General features: G+C 55.5%; 2 protein-coding genes across 4 annotated transcripts in view; one reads left to right on the top strand and one right to left on the bottom strand.

The window, feature by feature from the left end:
* The window catches only part of lonp2 (lon peptidase 2, peroxisomal), a 13,487-nt gene extending 10,451 nt beyond the window's left edge, over positions 1 to 3,036 (top strand). The window contains exons 12-15 of one of the 2 annotated variants that reach the window (XM_036544234.1): positions 540 to 667; positions 1,200 to 1,407; positions 1,732 to 1,919; positions 2,163 to 3,036. In XM_036544234.1, coding sequence (XP_036400127.1) covers positions 540 to 667; positions 1,200 to 1,407; positions 1,732 to 1,919; positions 2,163 to 2,393 — 755 coding nt within the window. In that variant the 3' untranslated portion in view covers positions 2,394 to 3,036. Of the gene's footprint in view, positions 1 to 539; positions 668 to 1,199; positions 1,408 to 1,728; positions 1,920 to 2,162 lie in introns of both variants that reach the window. The other variant, XM_036544233.1, reaches the window with a different exon arrangement.
* Positions 3,037 to 4,204: 1,168 nt separating this feature from the next.
* On the bottom strand, positions 4,205 to 18,930 carry siah1 (siah E3 ubiquitin protein ligase 1). Of its 2 annotated transcripts, none has more exons than XM_036544533.1 (3): positions 18,805 to 18,930; positions 9,030 to 9,086; positions 4,205 to 5,865 (listed from the first exon to the last, which is right to left on the bottom strand). In XM_036544533.1, the coding sequence occupies exons 2-3, from the start codon at positions 9,037 to 9,039 to the stop codon at positions 5,015 to 5,017; spliced, it is 861 nt and encodes a 286-aa protein (XP_036400426.1). In that variant the 5' UTR covers positions 9,040 to 9,086; positions 18,805 to 18,930; the 3' UTR covers positions 4,205 to 5,014. The 2 variants fall into 2 exon arrangements, with proteins under 2 accessions (XP_036400426.1, XP_036400425.1); XM_036544532.1 differs by lacking the exon at positions 18,805 to 18,930 and adding an exon at positions 10,736 to 10,865.
* Between the last annotated feature and the right edge of the window lie 368 nt (positions 18,931 to 19,298).

Here is a 19,298-nt window from a genome sequence, read left to right as displayed (position 1 = left end):
GTCTCCCCTCCCCTCTCTCTCTCTCTGTCTCTCTCTCTGTCTCTGTCTGTCTCTCTCTGTGGAGGGCAGCCATGTTGGTTGAATTGTTTGTGCTGGGGGGGTGTCCCTGTCTCTGTTACATCTGTAGTCAGGTCTCAGGCCCTGTGGGCGGATCCTGGCGTGGGTGGAGCAGGGGCAGGCCCCCCCCTCCCCCACCCGAGTGCTCACCCACATCGCTTACAGACAGGATCAGGCAGGTGGCCCTCTCCCTCACGGCACACTGGATCGTGTGTATAAAGTCCTTCTCCCACCCCCTCCCAAATCACCCCCCCCCCCCCCCCGCACCCTCTCCAGTCTTCCTGAGGTTCGTTTGTTGTCTGATGATAGCAGCTCTGACCACAACCTGCTGCCCCAAACACACCTTCACTGGACTCAGTCAGTCGCTGACCCGCTGTCTCAAACACACCTTCACTGGACTCAGTCAGTCGCTGACCCGCTGTCCCAAACACACCTTCACTGGACTCAGTCAGTCGCTGACCCGCTGTGTCTCCGTGTGTCAGAGCGGGTGGGGCGAGGGGAGGAGTCTCTGGATGGATCCACAGAGCTGGCCCTGCCCCCTGAGATGCCCATCGTGATCGACCGCCACGCCCTGAGGGACATCCTGGGCCTGCCCCTCTTCGAGATGGAGGTGAGCCAGGCGGGTGTTTGGGGGAAGGGTGTCGGGTTACGCTGGGGTGGGGGTGTCGGGTTACGCTGGCTGTGGGGGTGGGGGTGTCGGGTTACGCTGGCTGTGGGGGTCGGGGTGTCGGGTTACGCTGGCTGTGGGGGTGGGGGTGTCGGGTTACGCTGGCTGTGGGGGTGGGGGTGTCGGGTTACGCTGGCTGTGGGGGTCGGGGTGTCGGGTTACGCTGGCTGTGGGGGTGTCGGGTTACTCTTTCTTCTTTCTGTCATCTCTTACAGTTTTACTTTCCCTGTTTTGTGGGGTTCTGCTTCCTTCTGTGGGGGGGGGGGAGAGGGAGAGGGGGAGAGAGAGGGGGAGAGAGAGGGGGAGAGAGAGGGGGAGAGGGAGGGGGAGAGGGAAAGGGGGAGATGGGGAGAGAGAGAGAGAGGGGGAGAAAGGAACATGTTTCCCAGGACCCAGGGTAGGACTGTGGAGTTGGTATTTTGCCGCTGAGGTTACTCTCCCTGTAAGGGCCTGACAGGTGTGCCTCTGCCCCCAGGTGTCTGAGCGGCTGACACTGCCGGGTGTGGCCATCGGGCTGGCCTGGACGCCGCTGGGCGGGGAGATCATGTTTGTGGAGGCCAGTCGCATGGAGGGGGAGGGGCAGCTGACGCTCACCGGGCAGCTGGGGGACGTCATGAAGGAGTCGGCCCAACTCGCCATCAGCTGGCTACGCAGCAACGCCAAGAAGTACCAGCTGACCAACCGTGAGTCTGTACCTCACACACACACACACGTATGCACATGCACGCACGCACGCACACATACTCACACAGACTCACACACACACACACACACACGCACATGCACGCATGCACACACACACACACACACGCATATGTGCACGCACACACACTCACATGCACCCCCGCACGCACACACACACACACACACGTGTATGCACGCATGCACACACACACACTCACTCACAAGCACGCGCACACACACACACACACACCCACCCCCCACCCTGTGCAGACTGAGGCTGCTGTGTTGCGCGGCTCTGATTGTGGCGTTTTGTTATGCAGCAGGGGGCGGGGCAGATCCGCTGGAGGGGACGGACATTCACCTGCACTTCCCGGCGGGTGCGGTCACCAAGGACGGCCCCTCGGCTGGCGTCACCATGGTAACGTGCCTGGCCTCACTCTTCAGTGGCAGACTGGTGCGCTCTGACGTGGCCATGACCGGAGAGATCACACTGAGGGGCCTGGTCCTGCCGGTAAGACACACACACGCACACATACTCTCACACATATTCTCACATACAAGCTCTCACACACACACACACACACACACACACTCACGCTCACACACATACACTCCTATTGATTAATTTTTTGTGTAGCTGAATTGTCATGCGTATATATACACCTGCATATAGTGCGCAACGGTGATATGTACACATGTGGTATGCTGCATTTACAGGTGTGTATGTAGTTTGGTGAGAGTCTGTCATTCGCAGGTGGGCGGGATTAAGGACAAGGTTCTTGCAGCTCACAGGGCAGGCCTGAAACGGGTCGTCCTGCCCAAACGCAACGAGAAGGACCTGGAGGAGATTCCGGCTCATGTTCGGGCTGAGCTGGACTTCGTGACCGCTAGCTCGCTGGACCAGGTCCTGAATGCTGCGTTTGACGGCGGCTTCCCGGCTGTCTCACCAGCGATTGGCCAGCCGCAGGTCACCAGCAAACTGTGAGCGAGACCCGAGGCGAGGCGGCGTCAGCGAAGTTAATTTCCTGGATTTTTTGACAGCATTATAAACACTAATTTTCCTGCAAAACCAACTTAATTGTAGGTTTTTTGGTTTGTAATCCAGCCACGTTAGTGTCTGTTAGGGTCGTTGGTGTCTGTTGGAGGAATGAGGAATGGCTCTGATTGGTGGAATCACAGTTCGCTGGGAGTCCCTGTGAGCTCTGATTGGTGGAATGGAGGTGAGGGCTGAGAGCAGAGGGAACTGTGGGAACTCGGACCAGACAAGCCGATCCCAGTTTAAGACCTTGCAAAGAGATTCCTCTTTCTCAAGGCGTTCATGTTGCTCTGGGACGTTCTCACTGGCTGCAGCTTATTGCTGGAGGACGATTGCATTTTCTGAAGACAGACATTATCAGGATATTCAGCACTGGGCAGGGAGGCTCTTTATGTTTGTCTGACAGGTGAATTGTGGCAGGAAAACCTGCTCTTCAGTTGTGAAAGGAGTCAGTGTTTTTTGGCTGGAAAGTGTGTCTTGCATCATCCAGGTTTGTGTGATGGCACCTGGTGCACACCTCGATTAGCAGTAACTAACCAATGACTGTAACAGCCAGCATTTTTTCTGCCTCGAAAATAAAGCAGAATGTCGAACTGCCTCTGTGACTCTGTTCAAGGTCTTGAAACAAGAAGGACCTGGAGGGAATCTAAAGAATCTCAAGCTTAGTTTTAGGTGGTGTTCCACCATCCACTGTCCTGCAGGCAAGCTACCTGCTACCTGTGTCAGATGGTGGAAAAGACAGGAAAAGTGGTATAAAAAGCCATGGGATGAGAGAAGAAGGTGCTGAGAACAGAGCCTTGAGGGACACAGGCCGTGGGGTCGACAAACTGCCACTCCAGGACACCCTGAAAGAGGTAGGATTCCACAGTGTAGGCAGGGTAGACAGGAGCAGGGTGTGGACCACTCAGAAGCGACCCTAGCCTGTTTGAAGTAGAGAATCGGGCAATATGTTCCCTTACTTTGGTTTTCTACCGACAAAAACACAGAACTGTGGTTTTGTGTAATGATAGTTCAGGCAAAGTATTATTACTGACTGATCACACTGACTCACACTGAAAGAAATCACAAGACAAGAATTTCTTATATTCATACTGAATTATGGAAATTAGAATAAGCCTTTAGTCCTATTAGACTTAGTCATACTTTTGTGATTATATTTCCACTGAGCACGAGAGTGTGAGACTTATATACTCATACAAAGTACCTGTGACTGAAGGAGGGAGAGTTTCAGACAGCAGTCCTTCTTGTTTGAATCATGTATTACTGCATTCCTACCAAATGCCAGATCTCATATTTTTCCACAAGTATGTAAGACTCCAGTATATCATGACTACATTTTTACACACTGAAATGAATGAAATATTTGTACCGCCAAATGCACAAACTAGTCTAACCTAACTGATCACCACAACCCACACACCCCAACACATACCCACCATCAACACCTCTCGCCAACACCTCTCAACCATCGCTGCAAACAGCTGCCACCCTGATCTCTGAGCTGTGGTCTCTCACACGCCGGACTCGTGCCCGTCTGAGTCTTTGTCTGTCAGCGCTGGCCTGAAAACAGGACAGCGAAATTACACCCTAATTTCTACCAGCCGATGAATGTGCAAATCTATTCTGCTAGATAAATAACAGGTAAGGTAAAGAAGGATGTATGAAAAAGATACTTTTATTTAATGATAAAGTAAAACAAAAGAAAATGGAAAACTAAAAGGACAAAAACTAGTCATACACAAAGAGAAAGACACCAGGGCTAGCAGCGTGTTGGCCCAGCGCTCACAAACGAAAAGACAAAACTGCCAGAACATCGAGGCGAAAACAGACATAGGAAACAAGAACACGAAACAGTATCTCTGAAGAAACCAATCGATCTACAAACACTGAAGATTAGCCACAACTTTACAACAGGTTTTCCTTCCTTTTTCTTAAAATGCATTACAAAAATGATAATTAGAATAACAATATAATTAATAATATACTATATAAATGGCCCCATCCTTGGGCAGGTATTGAGTGGTTTCAGCAAAAATCACTGGGACTCCCCTCAGCCGGCAGGACCACCTCCACTTATCACAGGGAAACAACGTGAAATACAACGAAAACCAAAGAAAACCATGACGCTCTCAAAGTTCCTGTTTCACTTTAAATTGAAATGTGGGAATTTTTACTTTCCTGACATTATCGTCATTCTCTAATCTCTCCAGCATCTCCCATCTGAAAAAAATAAAACCAAAATTACAAAATAACCTTCACCCCCCCCCCAAGCTATGCGCACTAGTGAGTGTCCATTCTGAGTATCTGAGGTCCTGTTAGGTGCTCCTCTGTAAGATAACTGATACTTACTACAATCCTTAGCTACATATCTAACTCCAGCTGGAAATCAGTTTCTGGAAAGTGAGACCCAGGGAATGGGCTTGTTGAATGTACCAAGCGCAGTCAGTAGATGGCTGAGAAGCGCTTGATCTGTCCAACAAACCCGCTGTCCTGGGCTGCGAGTTTCCTGTGTAACGGGGACAGGCCCGGCAGGACCATCCTTGGTGTGATCATGTCCTTCCCATCAGCCCTCAGCACATGGAGATGGTGACGTTGATGCCCAGGTTCCCGTTCTCGGCAAACAGCTGTGCGATGGACGTGTCGAACACCAGGCAGTCACTGTTCATTATCGCCGTGGCGATGCCCTCGTGGATGGAGCGGGGCGTGGCCTCCCAGGTGAGCCGGCGACGGTGGCCGTTGAGCTCCAGGCGGTAGGCGAAGTTCTCGGCCTGCTTGCGTGTGCCGATGAGCTGCACGATGGCGAAGAACTGCTGGTGGCCGTCGTACTTCTCCTGCTTCTCCAGCACCAGCATGAAGTGGAAGCCGAAGCAGGACTGCATCATCACCCAGTCCACGGCGCCCGGTAGGTTGATGTCCGTGGCCAGGAAGACAATGTCCTCGCCCTGCAGCGTGGTGATGGACTTGTGCTGGTGCATCAGGTGGGGCATGACGGCGTCCAGAGAGCCCTGCCACTTGCAGGAGGCGCCGGGACAGGGGCAGGAGTATGGCCGGAACTCGCACAGCTCCTCGTGCTCGGTCTTCTCTGTGTGCGGCAGCGTGACCTCGCAGCCCGACGAGGCGTACTTGCAGGGGAACAGCACCGAGTTGGCCACCTTCTCCATGGCCAGGTTGCGTATGGAGCCCAGGGGGCCTCGGCAGGTGGGGCAGCAGGTGAGTTTGGGCCGACAGTTGCTGCAGACCAGGTGGCCGCTCTGGCACTGCAGGATAGGGGGCAGTACATAGTCGAAGCACACAGGGCACTCGAACAGGCTGGCCAGGTCGCTGTTGGAGGCCGTGGTGCCGGACAGCGCCGGGACTCGCTGGGAGGGGGCGCACTTGGAGGTTCCTGTCGGCAGCGCTGCGGCGGTCTGGCGACTCATTTCTGCACGGCAACAGACCACGGCAACAGGACAGAGAGAACAGGAAAGGAACACATTAACTTGGAGCAACAAACAGGACAGAGAGGATGGAGACGCCGCCAGAGTGCGGTTCTCCTCTGTAACCTATTACACACTCCTGAGCAGCTCGGTGCTAAAAGCTGAACTCTGTGGCACACACTAACTCCTAATACTGTCCAGCATGCTAACCCGCACGCTAGGGATATATCGGTAGCGCTATATCGAATAGCTATTTAGCGCAATAACAGCTATCCCCGGTATGTGGCGTTAGGTTTCTTCCCGTATTGTTTCCCTTTAGTCATACCCGATACGGGAGCACACCTCCAGCTTTCCGAGGCCATGTGAAATGCTTCCGGGGGAAAAAACGCCACTCGTATTCAGTGTTGGCAGGTGAGCTGGAAACAGGGGAAGCCCGAACGTTACCTTTAAATCCATCATTACTTTCAACCTGTTCCCCTTTATCCTCCTTGATTGACAATAAAACAAATAATTCACAGAATAATCGACACCAATCGCGTAATTAGAGTAAATGATTATGCTCGCGAAACAGCGCAGATTGTCTGTAGTTTGTGAGCTTGCGAAAGCTACAATATGAGATTGTATTGAGATGGCATTTATCGATTTAATTATGTGAAATCATCTTTGTGTATGTCAAGTCATCCTCATTAATTAAACAATCTCATGCTGTAGCTTTCGCAATAGCACACAAATTTCAGACAATCTGCGGTATTCAATTAGAATAAATGATTATGCTCGTGGGTGTCGATTATTCTGTGAATTATTTGTTTTATTGTTAATCAAGGAGGATAACGGGGAACAGGTTGAAAGTAATGATGGATTTAAAGGTAGAGTTCAGGTTTCCCCTGTTTCCAGCTCACCCACCGCCACTGCTCGTATCTATTCAATGTTGATATCACAGCACTATTCTGCTTCCATATGGTAGGTAGAAACACATGGCTACAAAGAGTGAAAACATATGCTATGTCTTTTTCAAAGCTAATAGGTAAGTTAACAACATATAGATACAAGTGACATTTTTCTGCCCCGGAAGCATTTCACTGAACTTTGGAGGTGTGCTCCTGCATCAGGTATGACTAACGGGAAACAATACGGGAAGAAACCTAACGCCACATACCGGGGATAGCTGTTATTGCGCTGAAAATAGCTATTCGATATACTGCAACGGCTATACGTCCCAGCCCTACTGCACGCTAACCCCGCTGATCAGCCATGGCTGTTCTGGGGTTGCATCACCCGTCCTCTGGCAGCTGAATCATCCCAGACTGAACATGTCCTCTCAATGGAGCCCAGATACTGTCTGGAAAGTTGCTAAGAGGATGTGAGACTATTTATATCCTATTTATATCCAGATATCAGCAGATACTCAGAGTTTCAGAACAGGTCCTTCTCACAGGTAACCATCTGGATCAGTCAGGATCACCGGCTCTCGCGGTTTGTGGTTGCGATCGCTCGCTCTCGCGGTTTGTGGTTGTGAGGTGCGAGCGCCGAGGCCGGGGGGCGCAGGGGGGGAAACAGCACAGGCCAGCCACCGCACAGCACAGCATAGACAGCAGGACAGAGTCGCGCCGCACAGCCACATTCAGCAGGGCCTCGTCACTGACGGGAAAATCCCCACCTTCCACACACTGTCAGCACCGCCCGCTCTGCCTGCTAATGTAACGGACAAACCGCCAACGAGCTAGCCAATCATAGCTGTCCCAGTGACCTCTGAGGGCGGGGCAGTATAGTTTAGGGGAATGTGTGTGTGTTTGTGTGTGTGTTTGGTATGTATGGCATGTGTGTGTGTGTCCTGATAACAGCTGGTTTATTTTTAAACCTCTCAGAGCTGAGAGACACCAGGCAGCAGCTGTGTCAGAGTTCCACATTAGAAAAGATCTCAGGACACCTAAAGCCTGGAGCAGTCCCTCCAGCTACCCAGGCCAGGGCCAGCTGGGTGTGTGGCCCCTGGGTGCGGCCCCTGAGACAGACCCCCTTACAGGCGCATGCTGTCGGCCCTCCAGCACAGGCTGCGTCTTCTCCTCCAGCTGGGAGAGGCCTGACGCAACAGCAGGAAACACAGCTCTGAGACTGCTAATCCAGCCCTGCTGTGCGTGTGTGTGTGTGTGTGTGTGTGTGTGTGTGCGCGCGTGTGTGTAGGCATGTGTGCACGTGTGTAGGCATGTGTGTGTGTGTGTGTGTGTGTGTGTGTAGGTGTGTGTGTGTGTAGGTGTGTGTGTGCACGTGTGTGTGTAGGTGTGTGTGCACATGTGTGCGTCTGTAGGCGTGTGCGTGTGTGTGCATGTGTAGGCGTACGTGTGCGTGTGTAGGCATGTGCGTGTGTGTGTAGGCGTGTGCAGGCATGTGCGTGCGTGTGTAGGCGTGTGTGTGTGTGTGTGTGTGTGTGCGCGCGAGTGTAGGCGTGTGCGTGCGCGCGCAGCTGGTGCAGGTGACCCAGGTGAGGTGGGAGAGCTCGGCCTGCAGAAGTGTTGGATGGAACACTGCACCCCCATGTGGGCCGCTAAACTTCACACTTCAGATTTGGCCTGAGAACCGCCCCCACCACCCAGCCCCGCCCCATGCACCGCCCTGCACCACCCAGCCCCGCCCCATGCACCGCCCTGCACCACCCAGCCCCGCCCCATGCACCGCCCTGCACCACCCAGCCCCGCCATGCACCGCCCTGCACCACCCAGCCCCGCCCCATGCACCGCCCAAACCACCTAGCCCTGCCTCGTGGCTGAGCATGCTCACTGCGGAGGACTCCAGGCTCAGCAGACATGGTGATTCAGGCTGTGTTCTGTAAGCACTGCTCTCCTTTTCCACCACAAACACACACTGGAAGTCGGCCCCCGGGCCACGCCCTCATGCCACACCTTCTGGTCACGCCTCTCCACCTGCAGGGGGCGGGCTTTTGGATTCCCCACCCTGAGCTCCAGGCTGAGGGAGGCAGGGCGGGGGAGAGGGGATTGAGACCCAGCCGAGACACACTCCTCCTGCTACACGCGCACACACGGGCGCACACACACACATGCGCGCACACACGGAGCGCCCACACACACGGGCGTGCCCACACACACATGCGCGCACACACACGGGCGCAAACAGCACACTGAGGTAGAGAGCAGACTTACTAAAGAGGCCATCTTACCTTCGTCCATATGATTCCCAATGAAGGCCTTCTTCTTCTCTGGAAACACAGGGCCCTCTGAGAGAGAGAGAGAGACAGAGAGAGAGATGACACACTGTTCTGTCCACACACACATGCGCGCACACACGCGCACGCACACACACGCACGCGCACACACGCGCACACGCGCACGCGCACACACGCGCACACGCACACACGCGCACGCACACACACACGCACGCGCACACGCGCGCATACACCCACGTGTGCGCATTAAAAAGAATGCAGCTAGTGACAGTACAGCAACAGCCAGTGACAGGTAAGATGACGTGTGACACCAAAAGCAGTTACTTCCACAGACAGACACACAGGGGTCACTGGTTCATGAACCCCCTGAACCCTGATGGAGGCTCCTCTCATTTAGCCAGTCCAGTGAGAATAAACACACAGCCACTGTACAGCAGCCGCTCACCCAGCCGACGAGCGGGTCAGCCAGCGCAATGAGAACGGACCCAGCAGGACGTCCATCACTCCAGCCGCTCTGGGTCTCAGTAACCTCCGCCCCCCCCGCGCCCCCGCCCCGATGACCTGCGCTGCTCAGTACATCCACACTGCCTGCTCTGGCCAACAACACACAGGCGCGCGCGAGAGGGAGAGAGAGAGAGACAGGGAGAGGGAGAGGGAGAGAGAGAGAGCACTGTGCTCATTACAGAAAGCTTCACTACACTACTGCTACAGCAGCAAAAACAGAAATGCAAAACCCAGCGTCTCTCTGCACCTCTCAGCCACTGAGAGGGTAAAGCTGGTCCCTCCCTGGAAAAGCTCTAACGCACAGCTCTGGCCTCAGTACCAGGCACAACGGCAGCAGGGCATTCTGGGTAGCCTTCTGCCAGCTTTACAGGATGAAGGAGGAGGCAAGTTTCAGGTTTCAGAATATGGGCATAGAATCAAAATGAGCCGAAATCCAAAGAGAGGGGCGTTAGGGAGTGAGGGAGTGAGGGGGTTAGGAAGTGAGGGCGTTAGGGAGTGAGGGGGTTAGGGAGTGAGGGAGTGAGGGAGTGAGGGGGTTAGGGAGTGAGGGAGTGAGGGGGTTAGGGGGTTAGGGAGTGAGGGGGTTAGGGAGTGAGGGAGTGAGGGGGTTAGGGAGTGAGGGAGTGAGGGGGTTAGGAAGTGAGGGGGTTAGGGAGTGAGGGAGTTAGGGAGTGAGGGGGTTAGGGAGTGAGGGAGTGAGGGGGTTAGGGGGTTAGGGAGTGAGGGAGTGAGGGAGTGAGGGGGTTAGGGAGTGAGGGAGTAAGGGGGTTAGGGGGTTAGGGAGTGAGGGGGTTAGGGAGTGAGGGAGTGAGGGGGTTAGGGAGTGAGGGAGTGAGGGGGTTAGGAAGTGAGGGGGTTAGGGAGTGAGGGAGTGAGGGGGTTAGGGAGTGAGGGGGTTAGGGAGTGAGGGAGTGAGGGGGTTAGGGAGTGAGGGAGTGAGGGGGTTAGGGAGTGAGGGAGTGAGGGAGTGAGGGGGTTAGGGGGTTAGGGAGTGAGGGAGTAAGGGAGTGAGGGGGTTAGGGGGTTAGGGGGTTAGGGAGTGAGGGAGTGAGGGGGTTAGGGAGTGAGGGAGTGAGGGGGTTAGGGGTTAGGGAGTGAGGGAGTGAGGGAGTGAGGGGGTTAGGGAGTGAGGGAGTAAGGGAGTGAGGGGGTTAGGGAGTGAGGGAGTGAGGGGGTTAGGGAGTGAGGGAAGTTACCTTTCCTCCTGCTGGCCGCTTCGGCGGTTTTAGCCGCGATGCAGGTGAAGATGTGTAGCAGCCTCTTCCATGAGAGGAGCTGTAGCTTAGCGCTGGTCATCATGAGTACAGGAGTCACTCATCATCACGCCTCTCCATAGAAACAAAACATCCCATAACAGTCGTGCCTGGAGGCCCCTCCCCCCCTTCCCCCCCTTCCCTCTCCAGGACGCACGGATCTGGAGAGGGCCGTGGAGGAGCCCGGGCGGCCCGCACTCGCTCTCTGTGGAGACCGCTTCCTCTACAGCGCAGGGCAGAAAACACACAGCGACCCAGACACACGCTGCCGAAATCCCCTACAGCCGCATTCCAGAGCCCTCCCCCCCGTCGTCCCGGAGACGGAGTCGTCCCGGAGACGGAGGCAGGTGAGCAGGTGAGGGTGAGAGGGTCACAGGGTCCCGTGTCTCCTGTTTGAGCTGCTGCTCCTGAGCTGTGTGACGCCAGCGCTGCTCTCTCTCCCCGCTCTCCTTCCTGTAGGGCTCAGCCCAGATCGGGTTACCGGCCACCGGCTCCACCCCCGCAGACCCGACACCGCCCCCCACCCGCCCTGCTGCCGTCCAGACAAAGAGGCCGTCTGCGCCTGCCCCCACCCCCACCCCCACCCCCCGCTCACTCAGCCTGCTTCAGGCCTCTGGAAAAACACCCCACCCTGACCACAGCCTGCGCGCATAACATCAGCACAACATCTCAGAGCCTGGGAGATCTCACACACTCACACACACACTCACACACACACTCACTCACACTCACTCACACTCACACACACACTCTCACTCTCACTCTCACACTCTCACACACACACTCTCACTCTCACACTCTCACTCTCACACTCTCACACTCACACACTCTCACTCTCACACTCTCACTCTCACACTCTCACTCTCACACTCTCACTCTCACACTCTCACACTCTCACACTCTCACTCTCACTCTCACACTCTCACACTCTCACTCTCACACTCTCACTCTCTCACTCTCACACTCTCACTCTCTCACTCTCACTCTCACACTCTCACTCTCACACTCTCACTCTCACACTCTCACTCTCACACTCTCACTCTCACACTCTCACTCTCACACTCTCACTCTCACTCTCACACTCTCACTCTCACACTCACTCACACACTCACACACTCACACACACACACTCACACACACTCACACACACTCACACACACTCACACACACTCACACACACTCACACACACTCTCTCTTTCACAGCAGGCCAGGGGACACACTGCTGCAGTCACACCTCACCACTGAGGCACCTGGTAACGAGAGAGAAAACAACTCATAACACCTGATACAGCAGCCACTCTCAACTAGCTTTGACAGTGATCGATATCTCTCTCTCTCTCTCTCTCTCTCTCTCTCGGCACAGCCAGTAAGAACACCGTCATAAAGGCTATTCATGGCACCCCATTAACAGAGGAAACTCCACCAGCATCTGCCCACATTGCACTTCACCACTTCCTGCTCCTCTGCAAATGACATTTCCAAAGTTCCTTCAGCAGAGGGCCCTCTAACCCCCCTGCCTGACACAGACAGCACATCTATAATGCTCACAGCCCCCCACCCCCCAACCCACAAAACACCACGAAGGGTGCAGGTACTACAGCTTCCACTGATCAGAGACTCCGCTTCCGGGTCACTCTCACCTGAAGACAGTAAATCCAGAAGGCTGATTCTCACCATGACAGCAAATCAAAAGTCACAGCAGCAGGTATGCGAACCCGTGGAGAGAACCCGAGCCTGCGGAAGCCAGCGTCCTGAGCGGCGAGGGGGACACGGCGGGGGAAACACCTGCCACCTGCCCTCTCCTGCTCTTTTCTTCCGCAGACTGGCAGAAAGCGGGCGTGTCCACACGTTTTATGTTACACCTCACCCGAGACGGAGTCGTAACGCAGCACTTCTCTCCTGCCACTCGGGGCAGCGCTGAGCATCCTCTCTGCTCTGTGAGCAGTGTGAACTGCTGCTGCCCCTGACAGCGCCATCACGGCGAGTGAATCTGTGCAGGAACACAGGCAGAGAACCCTGTGCTGTGACACAGACTCAGGCCCAGGCGGACAACTGTGATTTATGTAAACCGTAACTAATGCATTCACAAATGGAAGATTCAGAGGCTGCGTACAAATGGATCTTTGCAGCTGACAGACAGTTATAAAATGAGACAGGAGCTTAGCGAAGAGTTTCTGCACTCACAACTGGGCTGGGAAGCACCGAGCTGCAAAGCCAGTATCAGCCAGGCAGGGCCACGCCCACCGTCCCGCCACACCCTCCTGTCAGACACGCCCACCGTCCCGCCACACCCTCCTGTCAGACACGCCCACCGTCCCGCCACACCCTCCTGTCAGACACGCCCACCGTCCCGGCACGCTCTCAGTCTGACTGACAGCTGCAGCTGTGATCCTGAGATCACGCGTGTGGCCAGAGGAAGCCATTAACACACTAAACTGAGTGCAGGAATGTAGGGAGGGGGAGCTCAGAGACCCACACACACACCACACACACGCACGCACACACACGCACACACACGCACACACACGCACACACACGCACACACACGCACACACACGCACACACTCGCATGCACACACACACGCACACACGCGCACACACGCGCACGCACACACACGCACACACACCACACACACGCACACGCACACACACGCACGCACACACACACACTCACACCACACACACCACACACATGCACACACACGCACACACACGCACACACACGCACACACACGCACACACACGCACACACACACACGCGCACGCACACACTCGCACGCACACACACACACACACGCACACACATACACGCGCACGCGCACACGCACACGCGCACACACACGCACACGCACACACACACGCACACACACACGCACACGCACACACACACGCACACACACACGCACACACACACGCACACACACACACACATGCACACACTCGCACACAGCAGCCCTCAGCACCTGCGAGCAGAAGCTCACCATGCAAACCCTGCATTTCCATTTCAAAGGAGCCAGAGGCCCGTTTACAGGGACGCTGCCATGGCAACCTGCTCGGAAACAGGACATGTGGCCTGGACATCAGCCACCAGGATGCAGCACAGGTTCCCAGCGGAGAGCTTAGCACCACCAGCACAGAGCACCCACCCGCTCACACAGCACAGCACAGAGCACCCCCCCGCTCACACAGCACAGCACAGAGCACCCCCCCGCTCACACAGCACAGCACAGAGCACCCCCCCGCTCACACAGAGCGACAGACACACGCCGTCCCGTTGGACTGCGCACAGGTGAAGCTGCGCTGTCTGACCCGTCGCACAGCGAGACGTCTCTGACAAGTCAAACACAGCAAACACAGCACCCGCTGGGAGACCCTGGACTGTAGGGCATCCCTCACCGGACCACGTCTCCTCGCTGCTGCAGAATTCCCCCGCAACCACGCAGCATCGTAGGCCATGCGCCCGTCAGAGGGGAGGGGAGAGGAGAGGAGGGGAGGGGAGAGGAGGGGAGGGGAGAGGAGGGGAGGGGAGAGGAGGGGAGAGGGAGAGGAGAGGAGGGGAGAGGAGGGGAGGGGAGAGGGAGAGGAGAGGAGGGGAGAGGAGGGGAGAGGAGAGGAGGGGAGAGGGAGAGGAGGGGAGGGGTGAGGAGAGGAGGGGTGAGGAGAGGAGGGGTGAGGAGAGGAGAGGAGGGGAGAGGAGGGGAGAGGGAGAGGAGGGGAGAGGGAGAGGAGAGGAGAGGAGGGGAGGGGAGGGGAGGGGAGAGGGAGAGGAGAGGAGAGGAGAGGAGAGGAGAGGAGAGGAGAGGAGAGGGAGAGGGAGAGGGAGAGGGAGAGGGAGAGGAGGGGAGAGGAGGGGAGAGGGAGAGGGAGAGGGAGAGGAGGGGAGGGGAGGGGAGAGGAGAGGAGGGGAGAGGAGAGGAGAGGAGAGGAGAGGAGAGGAGGGGAGAGGAGGGGAGAGGAGGGGAGAGGAGAGGGAAGGAGCGGCAGGAGAGGTGCAGTTCGCAGGAAGCCAGGCGGTTCTGTTCCACTGTCAGTCAGAGTACGGATCTAATCCTGCACTCACACACTCACCGCCATAACTACACCACAGATTACACACCACCTGCAGGGCACGTTGTCATGGAAATGGGTTGGAAGGTGAGGACACACACACACACACACACACACGCGTGCAGGCAGGCAGGCAAACACAAACACAGCAGTCCCTGTTCATTAGATGTGGGACAGATGGCCTGTCAGCAATAAGGTCAGTGCCACGATTATCGGGGAGAGACGGAGAGAAAGAGAAAGAAGAGAGAGAGGGAAGGGACAGACACAGAGAGGTAGAGGAAAAGAGAGAGAGAGTGTGAGCACTCAATATACCATCTCACCACAGTTCAGTTAACCAGTGCTGTCCTTCTGAGAGATTCCAGGTTGAGGTGTGTATTTTCAGAGGAACGGGGGGTTAGGGGTGAGTCACAGGTTAGCCAGACAGCGGAGCAGCCAGCAGTCACAAATGGCACACCTACAGCCCGTTCAGGCTGGGAGAGGAACAGGCCCTGGTGCTGGGAGTGTGCTACTTTCCTATGGTTTCTGGGAAACAAACAGCACACCACAGCAGGGTGTGTAATGGCATTATAATGCTCAGGCCCGGATCACTCAAAGCTGCAATCAATACGCTCAGCCCATGCGGACAGTAATGGTCAGATACGGTCACAGCTACAGCCGCACAGAGGGAGGGTCAGCTATTAACACGCATGTGAAACGCATGTAAAACACGCACAGCGCAGGGCCGCAGGCCGCTCCCACTGCGCAGCCGTCTGAGCCGCTCCGGGGTTTACTGAGGGCAGGTTAGCATCCACTCTGCACCAATCAGCTTCTGGTAAAACCCGGAGCGGCTCGGACCGCTCCGCTGCAGGAGGCCCACACTCACAGCTCCAGCATGTCATTCTTTTCATACAAACAGCCACAGGGCCCAAAATTTTATTTATTATTATTGTGTACTCTTGTCCAGAGAGGCCAACACTAAAACCCACGACCTTCTAAAGCCTGGATCAGAGCCCCACCCACGATGCAGGGTGAAGGTTAGTACAGGTGCCACCATCAGTGTGGGGTTAACGGAGGCTGCCCGGACCACTCAGGGGAGTCCACGTTTAGAGTCTGAGACCCCCTGATCCTGCGTTCACATTCCGAATCGATCAGACTGGGGAAAATCATCTTAAAACAGGAGGAGCAGACAGCTCGAGTCTCTCTACTGATGCACAGACCTGGTCCAACCTGACCAGGTTACCAAAACCAGGCACATCCCAAACTGCACCCCACTGGGTCACCTCACTGTCATCCGCCATGTCAACCCCAGGACCTGTGTACCACAGCAGAGGGCACACACATGCTGTGCCGTTTTCAGGGGGAAGCCGTCCCTTTCAGAACGGCCGAAAATCCATTAATCTCCTTAGCAGCCGCTGGCGTTGGGAAATCACTCTGCGATGTTTGTGTTGACGTTAAAACACGCTGTACGTGCGCACACCGCAGGGACCTAAAGCTACAGTTTGATTCGCTAACATTATTTCACAGCGATTCATTTGCCAAAACGGTCTTCAGTTTTCCGTACTGAACCACTGTAAGGCGACCTGGGAAGAGCATTACTGTACAGCGAGCATTTAGTGAATGTTACAAACTTATTGCCCCGTCTAAATGAGAAGAGGACCAGAAATGTTTATGCTAAACTTTGCTGCAAAAACTGGCTTTGGGACAAGGAGCTTATTGTTGGGGTTTAGGTCTGCCAGCTAAGCTACAGCTGGTTGAATAAACGGGATCGGGGGCATACACTGCTGGACATGATGCTGACTTCATCTCCTCGGCCTTGATTTCGCGGATTGCATACCGGACGCGGAAATCCCCAAGCACCGCTATCACCAGCCTGTGTACAGGCGGACGCCATCAGATTGCATAAAACATTTTCTTTAAAGAGCAATGCTAATCCATAAAACCAGACATGCCATGCGTGACTTTGGGTCTCTGTCCGCACTTCCCCCGGCAGCACGGGATCAGGGATGCGATCAGAGAGCCAACTGATGACCTGCAACAGTCCGTTACTGCAGGAAATACCGCGTTCAGACCACATCACCGAGCAGACCGGACACCATCACCGAGCAGACCGGACACCATCACCGAGCAGACCGAACACCATCACCGCCAGCAGACCGGACACCATCACCGAGCAGACCGGACACCATCACCGCCAGCAGACCGGACACCATCACCGAGCAGACCGGACACCATCACCGCCAGCAGACCGGACACCATCACCGCCAGCAGGCCGGACACCATCACCGCCAGCAGACCGGACCACCATCACCGAGCAGACCGAACACCATCACCGCCAGCAGACCGGACACCATCACCGCCAGCAGACCGGACACCATCACCGAGCAGACCGAACACCATCACCGCCAGCAGACCGGACACCATCACCGCCAGCAGACCGGACACCATCACCGCCAGCAGACCGGACACCATCACCGAGCAGACCGAACACCATCACCGCCAGCAGACCGGACACCATCACCGCCAGCAGACCGGACACCATCACCGAGCAGACCGGACACCATCACCGAGCAGACCGAACACCATCACCGCCAGCAGACCGGACACCATCACCGCCAGCAGGCCGGACACCATCACCGCCAGCAGACCGAACACCATCACCGCCAGCAGACCGGACACCATCACCGCCAGCAGACCGGACACCATCACCGAGCAGACCGAACACCATCACCGCCAGCAGACCGGACACCATCACCGCCAGCAGACCGGACACCATCACCGCCAGCAGACCGGACACCATCACCGAGCAGACCGGACACCATCACCGCCAGCAGACCGGACACCATCACCGAGCAGACCGGACACCATCACCGAGCAGACCGGACACCATCACCGCCAGCAGACCGGACACCATCACCGCCAGCAGACCGGACACCATCACCGAGCAGACCGGACACCATCACCGAGCAGACCGGACACCATCACCGCCAGCAGACCGGACACCATCACCGCCAGCAGACCGGACACCATCACCGAGCAGGCCGGACACCATCACCGCCAGCAGACCGAACACCATCACCGCCAGCAGGCCGGACACCATCACGGAGCAGGCCGGACACCATCACCGAGCAGAGCCGTGCCGCCGGCGCAGTGCTCCTCTCCATTCGCCACGGAAAACGCCAGCTAGTTAACAGAAATAGACGAGCAGATTAACACAGAAACACTACACTACACTGGCTACCCAGCTGCCAGTGAACGGGACACGGAGCGACCAGCTGCTTTTGGGGTTGTTGTATTTTGGTGCTGTATTTTTGTTCGCTTTCCTGCGTGTTTAACTGATATGCAGACAGAAACGGGACTACAGCAAGTGTTAGAAAATAACGTTTCAAGTGCAGCAAACACACACCTTTAAACACTTATAATGAAGAGATCTGAGGACGCCGTGCTGCTAGGCCGCTTCGCGCACGCACACACACACACACACACACACACACACACACACACACACACACACACACACGCACACACACGCACATACACGCACATACACACAAGCCGCACCAGTCAGACATAAAAAGGAGAAAACCACGGCATGGAGAAACCCAAACACGGCTTAACCCCCGACATCGCCGCACGGCCGCCGCGACCCAGCGCCATCGCGGTGACCCGGGAGGGAACATTACGCTCCGGCGTTGCGATCGCTACCGTCTGCTCCTTATCCCTCACGGATCATGGGGTCTGAGGGTTATCTAATCTAAAAACACATAAACACTGAGCAATTTCCAAGCATATTGCTAGGTAGCTAACGAAACAGTAAACGAGATCTAGCCTTCCTGGCTAGATATCTGAATTTAGCCTCGTTTATCTTTGTGTTTACCTTTGCACGGCAGTACGCGGTTAGCACGCTGGCTAACGCTAGCCGCTCTCCGTGGAAACACAAAGCGAAGCTGCGGCTGTGCGGGGCGATCGTCGCGGATCCGCCGCTCACCTTTGCAGAAGCTCCTCCTCAGGCCGCTTGCTTCGGGAGAGACGGTGCGACGGGGATCCTGCTCCTGTTTTTACCCTTTATCGCTTTCCCACATTCACGCCGCTGCGTCGCTCTCGGGCCCGCGCACTCACTGTGTTGTTGAAATACTTTTTCCGCGGGCACGACGCTCTCAGCTGACGGGCGCGCGCTTCTCGGAGACGTGGACACACGAACGCGCTCCGTGTCTTAGCAACCACCCGACCAAGACAAGCAGCTGCAACATTTAATACGTTTTACCACGTAGCAACTATGTAACATATTTGTCTTGATGTCAACGTTAAGCATTATTTTATTCGACATCTAACAATAAAAATAAATGTTTCAATCGTGGATATCTAAAACTGAATTCCGAGTATCTGCAATAAAATGATTCTCAGTTTAATTGTAGACAGGCCTAAAATGGTTTAAATATTAAAATCACTTGGCATATTCATTACCACTGTGCGTGGTGATCA

The sequence above is a fragment of the Megalops cyprinoides genome, chromosome 13 (assembly GCF_013368585.1).
Source record: "Megalops cyprinoides isolate fMegCyp1 chromosome 13, fMegCyp1.pri, whole genome shotgun sequence".
Taxonomy (NCBI): domain Eukaryota; kingdom Metazoa; phylum Chordata; class Actinopteri; order Elopiformes; family Megalopidae; genus Megalops; species Megalops cyprinoides.
This window is presented reverse-complemented; position numbering and strand designations above follow the sequence as displayed.

Coding starts and splice junctions, on each gene's coding strand:
- siah1 (XM_036544532.1), bottom strand. CDS start 10,838: ATGATGACCAGCGCTAAGCTACAGCTCCTCTCATGGAAGAGGCTGCTA. Junction 9,087..10,735: donor AGCGGCCAGCAGGAGGAAAG/GTAACTTCCCTC, acceptor TCTCTCTCTCAG/AGGGCCCTGTGTTTCCAGAG. Junction 5,866..9,029: donor TGGGAATCATATGGACGAAG/GTAAGATGGCCT, acceptor GTTGCCGTGCAG/AAATGAGTCGCCAGACCGCC.